At 47.2% G+C, this 25,758-nt stretch overlaps 1 protein-coding gene across 2 annotated transcripts in view; it reads left to right on the plus strand.

The window, feature by feature from the left end:
• The window catches only part of LOC139394239 (uncharacterized), a 31,149-nt gene extending 12,537 nt beyond the window's left edge, over positions 1–18,612 (plus strand). The window contains exons 4-9 of one of the 2 annotated variants that reach the window (XM_071142263.1): positions 2,286–2,449; positions 3,398–3,563; positions 3,875–4,066; positions 5,744–5,965; positions 8,384–8,546; positions 17,993–18,612. In XM_071142263.1, the coding sequence (XP_070998364.1) occupies positions 2,286–2,449; positions 3,398–3,563; positions 3,875–4,066; positions 5,744–5,965; positions 8,384–8,546; positions 17,993–18,067 (982 nt within the window). In that variant the 3' untranslated portion in view covers positions 18,068–18,612. The remainder of the gene's footprint in view (positions 1–2,285; positions 2,450–3,397; positions 3,564–3,874; positions 4,067–5,743; positions 5,966–8,383; positions 8,547–17,992) is intronic. The other variant, XM_071142262.1, reaches the window with a different exon arrangement.
• The last annotated feature ends 7,146 nt before the right edge of the window (positions 18,613–25,758 follow it).

The following is a 25,758-nucleotide window of genomic DNA, read 5'->3' on the forward strand; positions in this document are numbered from 1 at the left end:
TACAGAGTGTGATTAATAAATTAAACTATCCTCTAGAGGTACAGAGTGTGATTAATATATTAAACCTCTAGAGGTACAGAGTGTGATTAATATATTAAACCTCTAGAGGTACAGAGTGTGATTAATATATTAAACCTCTAGAGGTACAGAGTGTGATTAATAAATTAAACTATCCTCTAGAGGTACAGAGTGTGATTAATATATTAAACCTCTAGAGGTACAGAGTGTGATTAATATATTAAACCTCTAGAGGTACAGAGTGTGATTAATATATTAAACTATCCTCTAGAGGTACAGAGTGTGATTAATATATTAAACTATCCTCTAGAGGTACAGAGTGTGATTAATATATTAAACCTCTAGAGGTACAGAGTGTGATTAATATATTAAACTATCCTCTAGAGGTACAGAGTGTGATTAATATATTAAACCTCTAGAGGTACAGAGTGTGATTAATATATTAAACCTCTAGAGGTACAGAGTGTGATTAATATATTAAACCTCTAGAGGTACAGAGTGTGATTAATATATTAAACCTCTAGAGGTACAGAGTGTGATTAATATATTAAACCTCTAGAGGTACAGAGTGTGATTAATATATTAAACCTCTAGAGGTACAGAGTGTGATTAATATATTAAACCTCTAGAGGTACAGAGTGTGATTAATATATTAAACTCTCCTCTAGAGGTACAGAGTGTGATTAATATATTAAACCTCTAGAGGTACAGAGTGTGATTAATATATTAAACCTCTAGAGGTACAGAGTGTGATTAATATATTAAACCTCTAGAGGTACAGAGTGTGATTAATATATTAAACTATACTCTAGAGGTACAGAGTGTGATTAATATATTAAACCTCTAGAGGTACAGAGTGTGATTAATATATTAAACCTCTAGAGGTACAGAGTGTGATTAATATATTAAACCTCTAGAGGTACAGAGTGTGATTAATATATTAAACCTCTAGAGGTACAGAGTGTGATTAATATATTAAACTATACTCTAGAGGTACAGAGTGTGATTAATATATTAAACCTCTAGAGGTACAGAGTGTGATTAATATATTAAACCTCTAGAGGTACAGAGTGTGATTAATATATTAAACCTCTAGAGGTACAGAGTGTGATTAATAAATTAAACTATCCTCTAGAGGTACAGAGTGTGATTAATATATTAAACCTCTAGAGGTACAGAGTGTGATTAATATATTAAACCTCTAGAGGTACAGAGTGTGATTAATATATTAAACCTCTAGAGGTACAGAGTGTGATTAATAAATTAAACTATCCTCTAGAGGTACAGAGTGTGATTAATATATTAAACCTCTAGAGGTACAGAGTGTGATTAATATATTAAACCTCTAGAGGTACAGAGTGTGATTAATATATTAAACTATCCTCTAGAGGTACAGAGTGTGATTAATATATTAAACTATCCTCTAGAGGTACAGAGTGTGATTAATATATTAAACCTCTAGAGGTACAGAGTGTGATTAATATATTAAACTATCCTCTAGAGGTACAGAGTGTGATTAATATATTAAACCTCTAGGTACAGAGTGTGATTAATATATTAAACCTCTAGAGGTACAGAGTGTGATTAATATATTAAACCTCTAGAGGTACAGAGTGTGATTAATATATTAAACCTCTAGAGGTACAGAGTGTGATTAATATATTAAACTATCCTCTAGAGGTACAGAGTGTGATTAATATATTAAACTATCCTCTAGAGGTACAGAGTGTGATTAATATACCTAAACCTCTAGAGGTACAGAGTGTGATTAATATATTAAACCTCTAGAGGTACAGAGTGTGATTAATATATTAAACCTCTAGAGGTACAGAGTGTGATTAATATATTAAACCTCTAGAGGTACAGAGTGTGATTAATATATTAAACTATCCTCTAGAGGTACAGAGTGTGATTAATATATTAAACTATCCTCTAGAGGTACAGAGTGTTATTAATATATTAAACCTCTAGAGGTACAGAGTGTGATTAATATATTAAACCTCTAGAGGTACAGAGTGTGATTAATATATTAAACCTCTAGAGGTACAGAGTGTGATTAATATATTAAACTATCCTCTAGAGGTACAGAGTGTGATTAATATATTAAACCTCTAGAGGTACAGAGTGTGATTAATATATTAAACTATCCTCTAGAGGTACAGAGTGTGATTAATATATTAAACCTCTAGAGGTACAGAGTGTGATTAATATATTAAACTATCCTCTAGAGGTACAGAGTGTGATTAATATATTAAACTATCGTCTAGCGGTCGAGCGGTGCAGAGTGTGGTGGTGTTTAGGACCTCGGGAGCGTTGGCCTGGCTGGGCGTATCAGGAGCGGGGTCTCTGCTGGAACGCACCGGATTGGCCCAGGCTGTCAGGGAGGGGCGGAGCTTCAGAGGGTCAAAGGTTACAAACGTCACTGTGGGAGGTGAGTCAGGGGTCTGTCAGACGGTGCAAGGTTTTGTTTTAGCCCAGCACTAATACCGCTCAACCAATGAACTGCTCATCAAGGCCTTGCTCTGTGTAATTGGGTGTGTTAGTGCTGGGCTGTAACCAAAGCCTGCTCTGTTTGAGTTCTCCAGATCCTCAGAACTGTTCAACTATTAAACACTGTTAGCTTTTTGGTCAAAGCTTTTTGTTAAAAAATCTCTCTTCTTCTCTCCTCTTCCCCTCTCCTTTTTCTCCTTCCCTCTCTTCTCTCTCCTCCTGTCCTTCCCTTTCTTCTCAATTTCCCTCTCTGTTCTCTCCTTCCTTCCTACTCTTCTTCTTCTCTCCTCTCCCTCTCCGTTCTCTCCGTTCTCTCCTTGCTTCTGTTCTTCTCTTCCTTTCTCTTCTTCTCTCCCTCTCTGTTCTCTCTTTCCCTCTCCCTCTCCTTTCTCTCCCTCCCTCTCTTCTTATCTCATCCTCTCCCTCTCATTTCTCTCCTTCCCTCTTCTCTCTCCTCCTCTCTCTCCTTCCCTCTCTTCTCTCCTCTCCCTCTCCATTCTCTCTCCCTCTCTCTCCGTTCTTTCCTTCCCTCTCTTCTCTCTCTCCCTCTCTTCTCTCTCTCTCTGTTCTCTTCTTCCCTCTCTCCTCTCTCTTCCTCTCTCCCTCTCTCCTCTCACCCTCTCTCCTCTCTCTCTCTGTTCTCTCCTTCCCTCTCTTCCTCTCTCCCTCTCTCCCTCTCTCCTCTCCCTCTCCATTCTCTCGTTCCCTCTCTCCCTCTCTGTTCTCTCCTTCTCTCTCCTCTCTCCTTCCCTCTGCGTTCTCTCCTTCTCTCTCCTCTCTCCTTCCCTCTCCTCTCTCCTTCCCTCTCTCCTCTCTCCTTCTCTCTCCTCTTTCCTTCCCTCTCTCCCTCTCCTTCCCTCTCTTCTCTCTCCCTCTCCTCCTCCCCCAGGTGTGCAGGATGATGTGTGTTTGTGGTTGTTCAACTGCCCTGCAGCAGGTTTTGAATGTTTGTCCAGACCAGGTCACATGGCCGTCTGTTCCTCGGTCTGTCACTCTGACTACTGTCACAACCAGGGCATCTGTACCCACCACCCTCACCAACCACCCCTCTGCCAGTAAGACACACACACACACACACACACACACACACACACACACACACACACACACACACACACACACACACTGACAGTAAAAAGAGACATCACTGACATGCTAATAAATGTATATATTGAAAGATAGTGTCTCTCCAGGTTCCCTGTCGCTGTCTCTCTCTCTCTCTCCTTCTCTCCAGGTGCTCTGTCTCTCTCTCCAGGTGCTCTGTGTCTCCATCCAGGTGCTCTGTCTCGCTCTCTCTCTCCAGGTGCTCTGTCTCTCTCTCCAGGTGCTCTGTATCTCTCTCCAGGTGTTCTCTCTCTCTCTCCAGGTGCCCTGTGGGGGATCATTTCTGGTTCATGGGTCGTCGTTGTGATGTGAGGATGACGCAGCAGCGGCTGGTGGGGGCGTGTCTTGGTGTGCTGGTTGCCATAGTTACACTGATTGGCGCCGTGGCCTGGCTGGCGGTGCGACGATACAGAGCCATGTTGATAAAGACTAAAGTAGACCAGACACGCAGCAGGTAACCCACCACACCACCACACCACACCACCCCACACACCACACCACCCACCGCCACACCACACCACACCCACCACACCCCACACCACACCCAACCACACCCACCACACCACCACACCACACCACACCCACCACACTACACCCACCACACTACACCACACCACCACACCACACCACCCCACACCCACCACACCACCACACTACACCACACTACACCACACTACACCACACCACCACACCACACCACCCCACACCCACCACACCACCACACCACACCACACCCACCACACTACACCCACCACACTACACCACACCACACACCCACCCACCACACTACACCCACCACACCACACCCACCACACTACACCCACCACACCACACCCACCACACCACACACCACACCCAACCACACCCATCACACCACACACACCACACCCACCACACTACACCACACCCACACCCACCACACCACACACCACACCCACCACACCACACACCACACCACACCACACCACCCACCAGACATCACACACACCACACCACACACCACACACCACACCACACCACACACACCACACCACACACCACACCACACACACCACACCACACACCACACCCAACCACACCCACCACACCACCACACCACACCACACCCACCACACTACACCCACCACACTACACCACACCACCACACCACACCACCCCACACCCACCACACCACCACACTACACCACAGTGGGTGTGGTGTGGTGTGGTGGTGTGGTGGGTGTGGTTGGGTGTGGTGTGTGGTGTGGTGGGTGTGGTGTGGTGTGGCGGTGGGTGTGGCGGTGGGTGGTGTGGTGTGTGGGGTGGTGTGGTGTGGTGGTGTGGTGGTGTGGTGGGTGTGGGGTGGTGTGGTGTGGTGGTGTGGTGTAGTGTGGTGGTGTGGTGGGTTACCTGCTGCGTGTCTGGGAACACACCTCAACACACTCTCTGATCCAACCCATCTCTGTTCTGGTTGGTACCGTCTCTCTCTGATCCAACCCATCTCTGTTCTGGTTGGTACTGTCTCTCTCTGATCCAACCCATCTCTGTTCTGGTTGGTACTGTCTCTCTCTGATCCAAACCATCTCTGTTCTGGTTGGTACCGTCTCTCTCTGATCCAACCCATCTCTGTTCTGGTTGGTACCGTCTCTCTCTGATCCAACCCATCTCTGTTCTGGTTGGTACCGTCTCTCTCTGATCCAACCCATCTCTGTTCTGGTTGGTACTGTCTCTCTCTGATCCAACCCATCTCTGTTCTGGTTGGTACTGTCTCTCTCTCTCTGTGTCTGATCCAACCCATCTCTGTTCTGGTTGGTACCGTCTCTCTCTGATCCACTACGAGGTTCTAAAGTTACTTCAGAAACAACTCTACTGACCCTCCCTGTTTCCTGGCGTCGCACTTCCTGTCCAACCTGACTTCCTGTTTCTGGTGTGAAAACACGGGCGTCTCCCTTCCGACAGAGGGAGTGTGTGTGTGTTTGTCATAGATATCATAACATAACGTGGTTTATTGACCTGTGTGTGTGTGTGTGTGTTAGCTACCGTACGATATCATAACATAACGTGGTTTATTGACCTGTGTGTGTGTGTGTTAGGTACCGTACGATATCATAACATAACGTGGTTTATTGACCTGTGTGTGTGTGTGTGTTAGCTACCGTAGGTTCAACCACTTTGACGAGCTGTCAGGTCGTTTCTGGGGGCGGTCCATCGGTGGATCAGCTGACTCGTTGGATAACCCCGTCTTCACCCGCTCCGACGAGTTGCTACACCGGAGGGCGCTCGACCGCACCTGCTGTTACCACGACGATACGCTGTCCCTGGCCTCCACCTGCCCTAGCAACGGAACACACCTCAACACCGTCTACCCACACAAGTTGGTGACACACACACACACACAGAGAATACACACACAGAGAGAACACACCTCAACACCGTCTACACACACAAGTTGGTGACACACACACACACAGAGAATACACACACAGAGAGAACACACCTCAACACCGTCTACACACACAAGTTGGTGACACACACACACACAGAGAATACACACACAGAGAGAACACACCTCAACACCGTCTACACACACAAGTTGGTGACACACACACACACACAGAGAATACACACACACAGATAATACACACACAGAGAGAACACACCTCAACACTGTCTACCCACACAAGTTGGTGACACACACACACACAGAGAATACACACACAGAGAGAACACACCTCAACACCGTCTACACACACAAGTTGGTGACACACACACACACAGAGAATACACACACACAGAGAGAACACACACACAGAGAACACACACACAGAGAATACACACACAGAGAGAACACACATCAACACCGTCTACCCACACAAGTTGGTGACACACACACACACAGAGAATACACACACAGAGAGAACACACCTCAACACCGTCTACACACACAAGTTGGTGACACACACACACACAGAGAATACACACACAGAGAGAACACACCTCAACACCGTCTACACACACAAGTTGGTGACACACACACACACACAGAGAATACACACACACAGATAATACACACACAGAGAGAACACACCTCAACACTGTCTACCCACACAAGTTGGTGACACACACACACACAGAGAATACACACACAGAGAGAACACACCTCAACACCGTCTACACACACAAGTTGGTGACACACACACACACAGAGAATACACACACACAGAGAGAACACACACACAGAGAACACACACACAGAGAATACACACACAGAGAGAACACACATCAACACCGTCTACCCACACAAGTTGGTGACACACACACACACAGAGAATACACACACAGAGAGAACACACCTCAACACCGTCTACACACACAAGTTGGTGACACACACACACACAGAGAATACACACACAGAGAGAACACACCTCAACACCGTCTACACACACAAGTTGGTGACACACACACACACAGAGAATACACACACTCAGAGAGAACACACACACAGAGAACACACACACAGAGAATACACACACAGAGAGAACACACCTCAAGACCGTCTACACACACAAGTTGGTGACACACACACACAGAGAATACACACACACAGAGAATACACACACAGAGAGAACACACCTCAATACCGTCTACACACACAAGTTGGTGACACACACACATAGAGAATACACACACAGAGAGAACACACAAACAGAGAACACACACACAGAGAACACACACAGAGAGAATACACACAGAGAGAATACAGACAGAGAGAATACACACAGAGAGAACACACACAGAGAGAACACACACATACACTGTAACACAGAGAACACACACACAGATTGAACACACACAGAGAGAACACACACAGAGAGAACACACACATACACTGTAACACAGAGACAGAGAACACACACACAGAAAGAACACACACAGAGAGAACACACACACACTAACACAGAGAGAACACACACAGAGAGAACACACACACACACACAGAACACACACAGAGAGAACACACACAGAGAGAACACACACACAGAACACACACAGAGAGAACACACACAGAGAGAACACACACACAGAGAACACACACACAGAGAACACACACACATAGAGAGAACACATACACAGAGAACACACACACAGAGAGAACACACACACACAGAGAACACACACAGAGAAAACACACACACACACAGAGAACACACACAGAGAGAACACACACACACAGAGAACACACAGAGAGAGAACACACACACAGAGAACACACACACAGAGAACACACACACAGAGAACACACACACATAGAGAGAACACATACACAGAGAACACACACACAGAGAGAACACACACACACAGAGAACACACACAGAGAGAACACACACACAGAGAGAACACACACACAGAGAGAACACACACATACTGTAACACAGAGAGAACACACACAGACTGTAACACAGAGAGAACACACACAGACTGTAACACAGAGAGAACACACAAAGACTGTAACACAGAGAGAACACACACAGAGAGAACACACACAGACTGTAACACAGAGAGAACACACACAGACTGTAACACAGAGAGAACACACACAGAGAGAACACACACAGACTGTAACACAGAGAGAACACACACAGACTGTAACACAGAGAGAACACACACAGACTGTAACACAGGTGTATGAGAGAGAACTATAGTAAAACGTTGTCATGGTTCCCCCTCCCTCCCTCTTTCTCTCTCTCCCTCCCTCCCTCCCTCCCTCCCTCCCTCCCTCTCTCCCCTCCAGTTCCCAGTACGGCTGGGCGGTCAGCGAGGTCAGCCTGGCGGAGTGTGTGTTGGATTCTGGGAAAGCCAGTGACCTGTCAGTGTGCAGCTGGCCCATAGAACCCATCCAGTGGACACCCTTCCCCCTGCTACAGCAACTATCTACAACACACAGAACCACCCCGGTACCTACAGACTACAACCCTTCCCCCTGCTACAGCAACTATCTACAACACACAGAACCACCCCGGTACCTACAGACTACAACCCTTCCCCCTGCTACAGCAACTATCTACAACACACAGAACCACCCCGGTACCTACAGACTACAACCCTTCCCCCTGCAACAGCAACTATCTACAACACACAGAACCACCCCGGTACCTACAGACTACAACCCTTCCCCCTGCTACAGCAACTATCTACAACACACAGAACCACCCCGGTACCTACAGACTACAACCCTTCCCCCTGCTACAGCAACTATCCTCTACACACAGAACCACCCCGGTACCTACAGACTACAACCCTTCCCTCTGCTACAGCAACTATCCTCTACACACAGAACCACCCCGGTACCTACAGACTACAACCCTTCCCCCTGCTACAGCAACTATCTACAACACACAGAACCACCCCGGTACCTACAGACTACAACCCTTCCCCCTGCTACAGCAACTATCTACAACACACAGAACCACCCCGGTACCTACAGACTACAACCCTTCCCCCTGCTACAGCAACTATCCTCTACACACAGAACCAACCCGGTACCTACAGACTACAACCCTTCCCCCTGCTACAGCAACTATCTACAACACACATAACCACCCCGGTACCTACAGACTACAACCCTTCCCCCTGCTACAGCAACTATCCTCTACACACAGAACCACCCCGGTACCTACAGACTACAACCCTTCCCCCTGCTACAGCAACTATCTACAACACACAGAACCACCCCGGTACCTACAGATTACAACCCTTCCCCCTGCTACAGCAACTATCTACAACACACAGAACCACCCCGGTACCTACAGACTACAACCCTTCCCCCTGCTACAGCAACTATCTACAACACACAGAACCAACCCGGTACCTACAGACTACAACCCTTCCCCCTGCTACAGCAACTATCCTCTACACACAGAACCACCCCGGTACCTACAGACTACAACCCTTCCCCCTGCTACAGCAACTATCTACAACACACAGAAACACCCCGGTACCTACAGACTACAACCCTTCCCCCTGCTACAGCAACTATCCTCTACACACAGAACCACCCCGGTACCTACAGACTACAACCCTTCCCCCTGCTACAGCAACTATCTACAACACACAGAACCACCCCGGTACCTACAGACTACAACCCTTCCCCCTGCTACAGCAACTATCCTCTACACACAGAACCACCCCGGTACCTACAGACTACAACCCTTCCCCCTGCTACAGCAACTATCCTCTACACACAGAACCACCCCGGTACCTACAGACTACAACCCTTCCCCCTGCTACAGCAACTATCCTCTACACACAGAACCACCCCGGTACCTACAGACTACAACCCTTCCCCCTGCTACAGCAACTATCCTCTACACACAGAACCACCCCGGTACCTACAGACTACAACCCTTCCCCCTGCTACAGCAACTATCCTCTACACACAGAACCACCCCGGTACCTACAGACTACAACCCTTCCCCCTGCTACAGCAACTATCTACAACACACAGAACCACCCCGGTACCTACAGATTACAACCCTTCCCCCTGCTACAGCAACTATCTACAACACACAGAACCACCCCGGTACCTACAGACTACAACCCTTCCCCCTGCTACAGCAACTATCTACAACACACAGAACCACCCCGGTAACTACAGACTACAACCCTTCCCCCTGCTACAGCAACTATCTACAACACACAGAACCACCCCGGTACCTACAGACTACAACCCTTCCCTCTGCTACAGCAACTATCCTCTACACACAGAACCACCCCGGTACCTACAGACTACAACCCTTCCCCCTGCTACAGCAACTATCTACAACACACAGAACCACCCCGGTACTTACAGACTACAACCCTTCCCCCTGCTACAGCAACTATCTACAACACACAGAACCACCCCGGTACTTACAGACTACAACCCTTCCCCCTGCTACAGCAACTATCTACAACACACAGAACCACCCCGGTACCTACAGACTACAACCCTTCCCCCTGCTACAGCAACTATCCTCTACACACAGAACCACCCCGGTACCTACAGACTACAACCCTTCCCCCTGCTACAGCAACTATCCTCTACACACAGAACCACCCCGGTAACTACAGACTACAACCCTTCCCCCTGCTACAGCAACTATCTACAACACACAGAACCACCCCGGTACCTACAGACTACAACCCTTCCCCCTGCTACAGCAACTATCCTCTACACACAGAACCACCCCGGTACCTACAGACTACAACCCTTCCCCCTGCAACAGTAACTATCTACAACACACAGAACCACCCCGGTACCTACAGACTACAACCCTTCCCCCTGCTACAGCAACTATCTACAACACACAGAACCACCCCGGTACCTACAGACTACAACCCTTCCCCCTGCTACTGCAACTATCTACAACACACAGAACCACCCCGGTACCTACAGACTACAACCCTTCCCTCTGCTACAGCAACTATCCTCTACACACAGAACCACCCCGGTACCTACAGACTACAACCCTTCCCCCTGCTACAGCAACTATCTACAACACACAGAACCACCCCGGTACCTACAGACTACAACCCTTCCCCCTGCTACAGCAACTATCCTCTACACACAGAACCACCCCGGTACCTACAGACTACAACCCTTCCCCCTGCAACAGCAACTATCCTCTACACACAGAACCACCCCGGTACCTACAGACTACAACCCTTCCCCCTGCTACAGCAACTATCCTCTACACACAGAACCACCCCGGTACCTACAGATTACAACCCTTCCCCCTGCTACAGCAACTATCTACAACACACAGAACCACCCCGGTACCTACAGACTACAACCCTTCCCCCTGCTACAGCAACTATCTACAACACACAGAACCACCCCGGTAACTACAGACTACAACCCTTCCCCCTGCTACAGCAACTATCTACAACACACAGAACCACCCCGGTACTTACAGACTACAACCCTTCCCCCTGCTACAGCAACTATCTACAACACACAGAACCACCCCGGTACCTACAGACTACAACCCTTCCCCCTGCTACAGCAACTATCCTCTACACACAGAACCACCCCGGTACCTACAGACTACAACCCTTCCCCCTGCTACAGCAACTATCCTCTACACACAGAACCACCCCGGTAACTACAGACTACAACCCTTCCCCCTGCTACAGCAACTATCTACAACACACAGAACCACCCCGGTACCTACAGACTACAACCCTTCCCTCTGCTACAGCAACTATCCTCTACACACAGAACCACCCCGGTACCTACAGACTACAACCCTTCCCCCTGCTACAGCAACTATCTACAACACACAGAACCACCCCGGTACCTACAGACTACAACCCTTCCCCCTGCTACAGCAACTATCTACAACACACAGAACCACCCCGGTACTTACAGACTACAACCCTTCCCCCTGCTACAGCAACTATCTACAACACACAGAACCACCCCGGTACCTACAGACTATAACCCTTCCCCCTGCTACAGCAACTATCTACAACACACAGAACCACCCCGGTACCTACAGACTACAACCCTTCCCCCTGCTACAGCAACTATCCTCTACACACAGAACCACCCCGGTACCTACAGACTACAACCCTTCCCCCTGCTACAGCAACTATCCTCTACACACAGAACCACCCCGGTACCTACAGACTACAACCCTTCCCCCTGCAACAGTAACTATCTACAACACACAGAACCACCCCGGTACCTACAGACTACAACCCTTCCCCCTGCTACAGCAACTATCTACAACACACAGAACCACCCCGGTACCTACAGACTACAACCCTTCCCCCTGCTACTGCAACTATCTACAACACACAGAACCACCCCGGTACCTACAGACTACAACCCTTCCCTCTGCTACAGCAACTATCCTCTACACACAGAACCACCCCGGTACCTACAGACTACAACCCTTCCCCCTGCTACAGCAACTATCTACAACACACAGAACCACCCCGGTACCTACAGACTACAACCCTTCCCCCTGCTACAGCAACTATCCTCTACACACAGAACCACCCCGGTACCTACAGACTACAACCCTTCCCCCTGCAACAGCAACTATCCTCTACACACAGAACCACCCCGGTACCTACAGACTACAACCCTTCCCCCTGCTACAGCAACTATCTACAACACACAGAACCACCCCGGTACCTACAGACTACAACCCTTCCCCCTGCTACAGTAACTATCTACAACACACAGAACCACCCCGGTACCTACAGACTACAACCCTTCCCCCTGCTACAGCAACTATCTACAACCCACAGAACCACCCCGGTACCTACAGACTACAACCCTTCCCCCTGCTACAGTAACTATCTACAACACACAGAACCACCCCGGTACCTACAGACTACAACCCTTCCCCCTGCTACAGCAACTATCTACAACACACAGAACCACCCTGGTACCTACAGACTACAACCCTTCCCCCTGCTAAACTATCCTCTACACACAGAACCACCCCGGTACCTACAGACTACAACCCTTCCCCCTGATACAGCAACTATCCTCTACACACAGAACCACCCCGGTACCTACAGACTACAACCCTTCCCCCTGCTACAGCAACTATCCTCTACACACAGAACCACCCCGGTACCTACAGACTACAACCCTTCCCCCTGCTACAGCAACTATCTACAACACACAGAACCACCCCGGTACCTACAGACTACAACCCTTCCCCCTGCTACAGCAACTATCTACAACACACAGAACCACCCCGGTACCTACAGACTACAACCCTTCCCTCTGCTACAGCAACTATCTACAACACACAGAACCACCCCGGTACCTACAGACTACAACCCTTCCCCCTGCTACAGCAACTATCTACAACACACAGAACATCCCCGGTACCTACAGACTACAACCCTTCCCCCTGCTACAGCAACTATCCTCTACACACAGAACCACCCCGGTACCTACAGACTACAACCCTTCCCCCTGCTACAGCAACTATCCACAACACACAGAACCACCCCGGTACCTACATACTACAACCCTTCCCCCTGCTACAGCAACTATCTACAACACACAGAACCACCCTGGTACCTACAGACTACAACCCTTCCCCCTGCTACAGCAACTATCCTCTACACACAGAACCACCCCGGTACCTACAGACTACAACCCTTCCCCCTGCTACAGCAACTATCCTCTACACACAGAACCACCCCGGTACCTACAGACTACAACCCTTCCCCCTGCTACAGCAACTATCTACAACACACAGAACCACCCCGGTACCTACAGACTACAACCCTTCCCTCTGCTACAGCAACTATCCTCTACACACAGAACCACCCCGGTACCTACAGACTACAACCCTTCCCCCTGCTACAGCAACTATCTACAACACACAGAACCACCCCGGTACCTACAGACTACAACCCTTCCCCCTGCTACAGCAACTATCTACAACACACAGAACCACCCCGGTACCTACAGACTACAACCCTTCCCCCTGCTACAGCAACTATCCTCTACACACAGAACCACCACGGTACCTACAGACTACAACCCTTCCCCCTGCTACAGCAACCATCTACAACACACAGAACCACCCCGGTACCTACAGACTACAACCCTTCCCCCTGCTACAGCAACTATCTACAACACACAGAACCACCCCGGTACCTACAGACTACAACCCTTCCCCCTGCTAAAGCAACTATCCTCTACACACAGAACCACCCCGGTACCTACAGACTACAACCCTTCCCCCTGCTACAGCAACTATCTACAACACACAGAACCACCCCGGTACCTACAGACTACAACCCTTCCCCCTGCAACAGCAACTATCCTCTACACACAGAACCACCCCGGTACCTACAGACTACAACCCTTCCCCCTGCTACAGCAACTATCTACAACACACAGAACCACCCCGGTACCTACAGACTACAACCCTTCCCCCTGCTACAGCAACTATCTACAACACACAGAACCACCCCGGTACCTACAGACTACAACCCTTCCCCCTGCTACAGCAACTATCCTCTACACACAGAACCACCCCGGTACCTACAGACTACAACCCTTCCCCCTGCTACAGCAACTACCTACAACACACAGAACCACCCCGGTACCTACAGACTACAACCCTTCCCCCTGCTACAGCAACTATCCTCTACACACAGAACCACCCCGGTACCTACAGACTACAACCCTTCCCCCTGCTACAGCAACTATCCTCTACACACAGAACCACCCCGGTACCTACAGACTACAACCCTTCCCCCTGCTACAGCAACTATCTACAACACACAGAACCACCCCGGTACCTACAGACTACAACCCTTCCCTCTGCTACAGCAACTATCCTCTACACACAGAACCACCCCGGTACCTACAGACTACAACCCTTCCCCCTGCTACAGCAACTATCTACAACACACAGAACCACCCCAGTACCTACAGACTACAACCCTTCCCCCTGCTACAGCAACTATCCTCTACACACAGAACCACCCCGGTACCTACAGACTACAACCCTTCCCCCTGCAACAGCAACTATCCTCTACACACAGAACCACCCCGGTACCTACAGACTACAACCCTTCCCCCTGCTACAGCAACTATCTACAACACACAGAACCACCCCGGTACCTACAGACTACAACCCTTCCCCCTGCTACAGTAACTATCTACAACACACAGAACCACCCCGGTACCTACAGACTACAACCCTTCCCCCTGCTACAGCAACTATCTACAACACACAGAACCACCCCGGTACCTACAGACTACAACCCTTCCCCCTGCTACAGTAACTATCTACAACACACAGAACCACCCCGGTACCTACAGACTACAACCCTTCCCCCTGCTACAGTAACTATCTACAACACACAGAACCACCCCGGTACCTACAGACTACAACCCTTCCCCCTGCTACAGCAACTATCTACAACACACAGAACCACCCCGGTACCTACAGACTACAACCCTTCCCCCTGCTACAGCAACTATCTACAACACACAGAACCACCCTGGTACCTACAGACTACAACCCTTCCCCCTGCTAAACTATCCTCTACACACAGAACCACCCCGGTACCTACAGACTACAACCCTTCCCCCTGATACAGCAACTATCCTCTACACACAGAACCACCCCGGTACCTACAGACTACAACCCTTCCCCCTGCTACAGCAACTATCCTCTACACACAGAACCACCCCGGTACCTACAGACTACAACCCTTCCCCCTGCTACAGCAACTATCCTCTACACACAGAACCACCCCGGTACCTACAGACTACAACCCTTCCCCCTGCTACAGCAACTATCTACAACACACAGAACCACCCCGGTACCTACAGACTACAACCCTTCCCCCTGCTACAGCAACTATCCTCTACACACAGAACCACCCCGGTACCTACAGACTACAACCCTTCCCCCTGCTACAGCAACTATCTACAACACACAGAACCACCCCGGTACCTACAGACTACAACCCTTCCCCCTGCTACAGCAACTATCCTCTACACACAGAACCACCCCGGTACCTACAGACTACAACCCTTCCCCCTGCTACAGCAACTATCTACAACACACAGAACCACCCCGGTACCTACAGACTACAACCCTTCCCCCTGCTACAGCAACTATCTACAACACACAGAACCACCCCGGTACCTACAGACTACAACCCTTCCCCCTGCTACAGCAACTATCCTCTACTACACACAGAACCACCCCGGTACCTACAGACTACAACCCTTCCCCCTGCTACAGCAACTATCCTCTACACACAGAACCACCCCGGTACCTACAGACTACAACCCTTCCCCCTGCTACAGCAACTATCTACAACACACAGAACCACCCCGGTACCTACAGACTATAACCCTTCCCCCTGCTAAACTATCCTCTACACACAGAACCACCCCGGTACCTACAGACTACAACCCTTCCCCCTGCTACAGCAACTATCTACAACACACAGAACCACCCCGGTACCTACAGACTACAACCCTTCCCCCTGCTACAGCAACTATCTACAACACACAGAACCACCCCGGTACCTACAGACTACAACCCTTCCCCCTGCTACAGCAACTATCCTCTACACACAGAACCACCCCGGTACCTACAGACTACAACCCTTCCCCCTGCTACAGCAACTATCTACATCACACAGAACCACCCCGGTACCTACAGACTACAACCCTTCCCTCTGATACAGCAACTATCCTCTACACACAGAACCACCCCGGTACCTACAGACTACAACCCTTCCCCGTGCTAAACTATCCTCTACACACAGAACCACCCCGGTACCTACAGACTACAACCCTTCCTCCTGCTACAGCAACTATCCTCTACACACAGAACCACCCCGGTACCTACAGACTACAACCCTTCCCCCTGCTACAGCAACTATCTACAACACACAGAACCACCCTGGTACCTACAGATTACAACCCTTCCCCCTGCTAAACTATCCTCTACACACAGAACCACCCCGGTACCTACAGACTACAACCCTTCCCCGTGCTAAACTATCCTCTACACACAGAACCACCCCGGTACCTACAGACTACAACCCTTCCTCCTGCTACAGCAACTATCCTCTACACACAGAACCACCCCGGTACCTACAGACTACAACCCTTCCCCCTGCTACAGCAACTATCTACAACACACAGAACCACCCTGGTACCTACAGATTACAACCCTTCCCCCTGCTAAACTATCCTCTACACACAGAACCACCCCGGTACCTACAGACTACAACCCTTCCCCCTGCTAAACTATCCTCTACACACAGAACCACCCCGGTACCTACAGACTACAACCCTTCCCCCTGCTAAACTATCCTCTACACACAGAACCACCCCGGTACCTATTAGGAGGGAGGTACCTAGAGATTACCACCTATTAGGAGGGAGGTACCTAGAGATTACCACCTATTAGGAGGGAGGTACCTAGAGATTACCACCTATTAGGAGGGAGGTACCTAGAGATTACCACCTATTAGGAGGGAGGTACTTACAGATTACCACCTATTAGGAGGGAGGTACCTACAGATTACCACCTATTAGGATGGAGGTACCTACAGATTACCACCTATTAGGAGGGAGGTACCTAGAGATTACAACCTATTAGGGCTGGAGGGGGAGAGTTAGAAGAGACAGATAGAGAGAGAGAGGAGAAAGAGCGACAGAGGTAGAGATAGAGAGGGAGAAGAGAGAGACATAAAGAGACAGAGGAAGAGATAGAGAGGGAGAAGAGAGAGAGGGAGAAAGAGACAGAGGTAGAGATAGAGAGGGAGAAGAGAGAGACAGGGAGAAAGAGACAGAGGAAGAGAGAGAGATGGTAAGCTGTTGTTTGTTTGTTTGTTTGTCCAGGTGAGGGCGCTGCGTCCTCGGTCCTACTGTGAAGGTATGGAGCTGGTGGAACTGGAGAAGAGCTGGACGGCCTAGCAACCACTGAACCGTTGAGTGGAGTCAGTCGTGAGGAAAGGTTGAACAACTGAATCACTGAATAAACTATCACTGAATCGCTGAGTCACTGAATAAACTGTATAACTGAGTCAACGGGATAACTGAATCACTGAATAAACTGTATCGTTGATTCACTGAGTCAATGGGATAACTGAATCACTGAATAAACTGTATCACTGATTCACTGAATCACTCAGTCAATGGTATCACTGAATCATGACTCACTCTTACTGGCTGTCTTGAACTTAACACTGATTCTGTAGCCCTTCCCATGATTATACAGAGGAAAGGTGTGTGTGTGTGTGTGTGTGTGTGTGTGTGTGTGTGTGTGTGTGTGTGTGTGTGTGTGTGTGTGTGTGTGTGTGTGTGTGTGTGTGTGTGTGTGTGAGAGAGAGAGAGAGAAAAAAAATTACATTTATTCTGTTTTGTTATTGTTGTCAGTCGTGTCCATGAGTATTCAACTAGGCTTGAAATGATTGACATTTCCCCTCTCTTTGTAGTCACAAAGCTAGAAGCTGAGAGAGGTGGCCCCTAGTAAAGACTCAACATCTGTCTGTGGTCATGAAGCTGAGAGAGGTGGCCCCTAGTAAAGACTCAACATCTGTCTGTGGTCATGAAGCTGAGAGAGGTGGCCCCTAGTAAAGACTCAACATCTGTTTGTGGTCATGAAGCTGAGAGAGGTGGCCCCTAGTAAAGACTCAACATCTGTCTGTGGTCATGAAGCTGAGAGAGGTGGCCCCTAGTAAAGACTCAACATCTGTCTGTGGTCATGAAGCTGAGAGAGGTGGCCCCTAGTAAAGACTCAACATCTGTCTGTGGTCATGAAGCTGAGAGAGGTGGCCCCTAGTAAAGACTCAACATCTGTCTGTGGTCATGAAGCTGAGAGAGGTGGCCCCTAGTAAAGACTCAACATCTGTCTGTGGTCATGAAGCTGAGAGAGGTGGCCCCTAGTAAAGACTCAACATCTGTCTGTGGTCATGAAGCTGAGAGAGGTGGCCCCTAGTAAAGACTCAACATCTTTTTGCAAATGTGCATACTGTATATATTTGTGTGTACACATACAGTTGAAGTTGGAAGTTTACATATACTTAGGTTGGAGTCATTAAAACACGTTTTTCAACCACTCCACAAATTTCTTGTTAAACTATAGTTTTGGCAAGTCGGTTAGGACATCTACTTTGTGCATGACATAAATTTTCCAACAATTGTTTACAGACAGATTATTTCACTTATAATTCACTGTATCACAATTCCCGTGGGTCAGAAGTTTACATTCACTAAGTTGACTGTGCCTTTAAACAGCTTTGAAAATTCCAGAAAATGATGTCATAGCTTTAGAAGCTTCTGATAGGCTAATTGACAACATTTGAGTCAATTGGAAGTGTGCCTGTGGATGTATTTCAAGGCCGACCTTCAAACTCAGTGCCTCTTTGCTTGACATCGTGGGAAAATCAAAAGAAATAAGCCAACACCTCAACAACAAAAAATTGTAGACCTCCACAAGTCTGGTTCATCCTTGGGAGCAATATCCAAATGCCTGAGGGTACCACATTCATCTGTACAAACAATAGTTTGCAAGTATAAACACCATGGGACCACGCAGCCGCCATACCGCTCAGAAAGGAGACCCGTTCTGTCTCCTAGAGATGAACGTACTTTGGTGTGAAAAGTGCAAAATCAATCCCAGAACAACAGCAAAGGACCTTGTGAAGATGCTGGAGGAAACAGGTGCAAAAGTATCTATACCCACAGTAAAACGAGTCCTACATCGACATAACCTGCAAGGCGAAACAGCAAGGAAGAAGCCACGGCTCCAGAACAGCCATAAAAAAAGCCCAGGCTGTCAGGGAGGGGCGGCGCTTCAGAGGGTCAAAGGTTTGCAACGGCACATGGAGACATAGATCTTACTTTTTGGAGAAATGTCCTCTGGTCTGATGAAACAAAAAATAGAACTGAAGAATATGTAATATTTTAAATTCTTCAAAGTAGCCACCCTTGACCTTGATGACAGCTTTGCACAATCTTGGCATTCTCTCAACCAGCTTCATGGGGTAGTCACCTGGAATGCATTTCAATTAACAGATGTGTCTGTTAAAAGTTAATTTGTGGAATTTCTTTCCTTCTTAATGCGTTTGAGCCAATCAGTTGTGTTGTGACAAGGTAGGGGTGATTTGGTGAAAGACCAAACAATAGGCCATCATCACATGAAGTTCAGTCAATTCTGAAAAATGTATAGAACTTTCAAAGTTTCTTCAAGTGCAGTAGCAAAAACAATCAAGCAATATGATGAAAATGGCTCTCATGAGGACAGCCACAGGAAAGGAAGACCCAGAGCGTAAGTTCATTAGAGTTACCTGCCTCAGAAATTGCAGCCCAAATAAATGCAGACTGAAGGAAAAGCAGCCAACAAGTACTCAGCATATGTGGGAATTCCTTCCAAGACTGTTGGCAAATAATTCCTGGTGAAGCTGGTTGATCGAATCTCAAGAGTGTGCAACTCTGTTATCAAGGGCAAATGGTGGCTACTTTGAAAAATCTAAAATATATTTAGATTTGTTTAACACTTGTTTTGGTTACTACATGATTCCATATGTGTTCTCATAGTTTTGATAGTTTTGATGTCTTCACAATTCTTCTACAATGTAGAAAATAGTACAAATAAAGAAAAACCCTTGAATGAGTAGGTGTGTCCAAACATTTGGCTGGTAGTGTATATATCTACAAATTTGAATAATTGTATGAGAAATCCCAAGAGTATGCAACATGCCTCTCTAAGTAAGGAATAATGGACTATTGAAATTAGGTTGCTAAGTCAAGTGGTCGAAGAGCTATTGACATTTGAATATTGTGATCATGCACTTTGTTGACGGTCCCTAACTAGTTGCTTTTGACGGTGCACCAGAATGCTTGAGCTGTGTGAGTATGAAACTCGGGGAGGAATCGGGAAAATACCTGTGGAATGTCTTTCCTAACAGAGGCTAACCTGAGGTATGAAGGTCACATCGTTTGCGAAGTTTAAAGGTCTGACTGTCGAATATCGGAACTCTAACCAACTTTAAGGTGTCACAGGCTCAGCATTCATCGGCAGGATTCCCTGTGATGCGCTCAGTCGCACTCACAATGATAAATCCAAGAAAAATGTGTTTTCTCTCTGTTTGCGCTGTGCACTTGTTTACCAATGCAATAAACGCCACCAAGTCCACCTTCATAACATGCAACATGTCAGGCTTGGGGACTAGGTTCTACATATAACTTTACATATTATTTAAAAATGTAGCTTTAGAGGTTCCGTAGAGAGCTGCTACTGTGTTGAGAGAGGGCTTCCGTAAAGAACTGCAATGAGTCGACTGTGTGGAGCGATCCCAGTCTAAATGTTCAATTTGAATTTTGTGGTTCCCTCTATATATATATATATATATATATATATATATATATATATATATATATATATATATATATATATATATATATAATTATTGAAAATAAAATCGTTGAAGAAAATGATTAACTTTTTGTTTGAAAATAAATTTAAAAAACTTTCCCTCAAACTGCGTTACACACTCCGGTCAGCAGACGGCGATGTGTGTGTTTCAGGCAGGTCTTCCCCGGGAGTCAGGCGCAAGTAGACCGGACGCTTCTTCAACAACAAGCTATTCGGTCGACACTAGTTACCACAGTCACAAAGACGTAAACCACGCCCATTTCTACATCCTCTCTTCTATTAAAAATCAGATTTAAAAAAAAACGATTTAAACCTAATCTTAACAACATGTCCAACCCTAACTTTTAAATTAAGACCCAAAAATAAAAATTACTATTTGTATTTTTCTTATTTTTACCGAAGCCAATTCTGACTTTGTGGCTGTGGTAACTAGTGACAACCCAGCCACGTTATTTTATAGTTCATTGGAAACTGGTCAACCACCTTGGTAGCTTGCTAGCCGAAATATTAACCCGCTTTAATGTATGTTAGCCACTGTGCTTTGAACACACTTCTGTCAATCTAGCTAATTATATAATTTCATTGCATATTTACGTTGTTATTAGTTAGCTAACGGTAGCTGGCTGGTTAAGTTAGCATTAGCCTTGTTAGCTAACTGTTAGCTATCACCCCCCGACCATGAGTTCACCAAGCTACTCGCCTCCTGATAAAGAGGAGGGGGTCTGCTGGACGGAGAAAGAGGGTCTGTGGCTGAACGTTGTCGTGAAAGAGGAGAATGAAGAGGAGGATATCACAGTAACAAAAGTAGAGGAAGAGCAGGATGTTACAGTGAAAGAGGAAGAGGAGGTTACTGTGTTGGGAGTGAAGGAGAAGGGAGAGATAACTGTCACATTGGAAGAGGAAGAGACAGGAGATCGGATTAACACCAGTAAGTACGGTCTTAAAAACATAAGCTGTTGTTGAATTAAAGGGCAAGCTACAGAGTCACACTCCCACTATCAAAACGGTCGTACATTTTGTTGTTGTTACAATCAGGTCCAGCTCTTGCTCTCTGAACCCTTGTTCTTGTTCTTCTTCGTGTGACTTTTCGTCAGACTAGACGCTGTATTGCATATTGCTGCCTTTCGCAGGTCAGAGCGCAGTTTTGGCATATTTTGGTCACCCCCAAAAAACGGGAATGAGGAAAAATGTAAATGGCACCACCATCTAACCCTGCAGCTATACACCATCCACTATACACTACATACACTATCCCCCAAAACCCACCATCCCATCCCACTACTTTAACCCTGCAGCTATACACCATCCACTATACACTACATACACTATCCCCCAAAACCACCATCCCACTACTTTAACCCTAAAGGATCCTACACCATCCCACTACTTTAACCCTAAAGGATCCTACACCATCCCACTACTTTAACCCTATAGGATCCTACACCATCCCACTACTTTAACCCTATAGGATCCTACACCATCCCACTACTTTAACCCTAAAGGATCCTACACCATCCCATCCCACTACTTTAACCCTATAGGATCCTACACCATCCCATCCCACTACTTTAACCCTATAGGATCCTACACCAGCCCATCCCACTACTTTAACCCTATAGGATCCTACACCATCCCATCCCACTACTTTAACCCTATAGGATCCTACACCATCCCACTACTTTAACCCTAAAGGATCCTACACCATCCCACTACTTTAACCCTAAAGGATCCTACACCATCCCACTACTTTAACCCTAAAGGATCCTACACCATCCCACTACTTTAACCCCAAAGGATCCTACACCAACCCACTACTTTAACCCTAAAGGATCCTACACCAACCCATCCCACTACTTTAACCCTAAAGGATCCTACACCATATCACTACTTTAACCCTAAAGGATCCTACACCATCCCACTACTTTAACCCTAAATGATCCAACACCATCCCACTACTTTAACCCTAAAGGATCCTACACCATCCCACTACTTTAACCCTAAAGGATCCTACACCAGCCCATACCACTACTTTAACCCTAAAGGATCCTACACCATCCCACTACTTTAACCCTAAAGGATCTTACACCAGCCCATACCACTACTTTAACCCAAAAGGATCCTACACCATCCCACTACTTTAACCCTAAAGGATCCAACACCATCCCATCCCACTACTTTAACCCTAAAGGATCCAACACCAGCCCACTACTTTAACTCTAAAGGATCCAGCACCATCCACTACTTTAACCCTAAAGGATCCTACACCATCCCACTACGTTAACCCTAAATGATTCTACACCATCCCACTACTTTAACCCTAAAGGATCCAACACCATCCCACTACTTTAACCCTATAGGATCCAACACCATCCCAACCCACTACTTTAACCCTAAAGGATCCTACACCATCCCACTACTTTAACCCCAAAGGATTCTACACCATCCCACTACTTTAACCCTAAAGGATCCAACACCAGCCCACTACTTTAACCCTAAAGGATCCAACACCAGCCCACTACTTTAACCCTAAAGGATCCAACACCAGCCCACTACTTTAACCCTAAAGGATCCTACACCATCCCACTACTTTAACCCTATAGGATCCAACACCATCCCAGCCCACTACTTTAACCCTAAAGGATCCAACACCAGCCCACTACTTTAACTCTAAAGGATCCAGCACCATCCACTACTTTAACCCTAAAGGATCCTACACCATCCCACTACGTTAACCCTAAATGATTCTACACCATCCCACTACTTTAACCCTAAAGGATCCAACACCATCCCACTACTTTAACCCTATAGGATCCAACACCATCCCAACCCACTACTTTAACCCTAAAGGATCCTACACCATCCCACTACTTTAACCCCAAAGGATTCTACACCATCCCACTACTTTAACCCTAAAGGATCCAACACCAGCCCACTACTTTAACCCTAAAGGATCCAACACCAGCCCACTACTTTAACCCTAAAGGATCCTACACCATCCCACTACTTTAACCCTATAGGATCCAACACCATCCCAGCCCACTACTTTAACCCTAAAGGATCCAACACCAGCCCATCCCACTACTTTAACCCTAAAGGATCCTACACCATCCCACTACTTTAACCCTAAAGGATCCTACACCATCCCACTACTTTAACCCTATAGGATCCTACACCATCCCACTACTTTAACCCTATAGGATCCTACACCATCCCACTACTTTAACCCTAAAGGATCCTACACCAGCCCACTACTTTGGCCCTATAGGATCCTACACCATCCCACTACTTTAACCCTAAAGGATCCAACACCATCCCATCCCACTACTTTAATCCTAAAGGATCCTACACCATCCCACTACTTTATCCCTAAAGCATCCTACACCATCCCACTACTTTAACCCTAAAGGATCCTACATCAGCCCACTACTTTAACCCTAAAGGATCCTACACCATCCCATCCCACTACTTTAACCCTATAGGATCCTACACAATCCCATCCCACTACTTTAACCCTATAGGATCCTACACCAGCCCATCCCACTACTTTAACCCTATAGGATCCTACACCATCCCATCCCACTACTTTAACCCTATAGGATCCTACACCATCCCACTACTTTAACCCTAAAGGATCCTACACCATCCCACTACTTTAACCCTAAAGGATCCTACACCATATCACTACTTTAACCCTAAAGGATCCTACACCATCCCACTACTTTAACCCTAAAGGATCCAACACCATCCCACTACTTTAACCCTAAAGGATCCTACACCATCCCACTACTTTAACCCTAAAGGATCCTACACCAGCCCATACCACTACTTTAACCCTAAAGGATCCTACACCATCCCACTACTTTAACCCTAAAGGATCTTACACCAGCCCATACCACTACTTTAACCCAAAAGGATCCTACACCATCCCACTACTTTAACCCTAAAGGATCCAACACCATCCCATCCCACTACTTTAACCCTAAAGGATCCAACACCAGCCCACTACTTTAACTCTAAAGGATCCAGCACCATCCACTACTTTAACCCTAAAGGATCCTACACCATCCCACTACGTTAACCCTAAATGATTCTACACCATCCCACTACTTTAACCCTATAGGATCCAACACCATCCCAACCCACTACTTTAACCCTAAAGGATCCTACACCATCCCACTACTTTAACCCTATAGGATCCTACACCATCCCACTACTTTAACCCCAAAGG

This window comes from Oncorhynchus clarkii, unplaced genomic scaffold, assembly GCF_045791955.1.
Source record: "Oncorhynchus clarkii lewisi isolate Uvic-CL-2024 unplaced genomic scaffold, UVic_Ocla_1.0 unplaced_contig_358_pilon_pilon, whole genome shotgun sequence".
Lineage (NCBI taxonomy): Eukaryota > Metazoa > Chordata > Actinopteri > Salmoniformes > Salmonidae > Oncorhynchus > Oncorhynchus clarkii.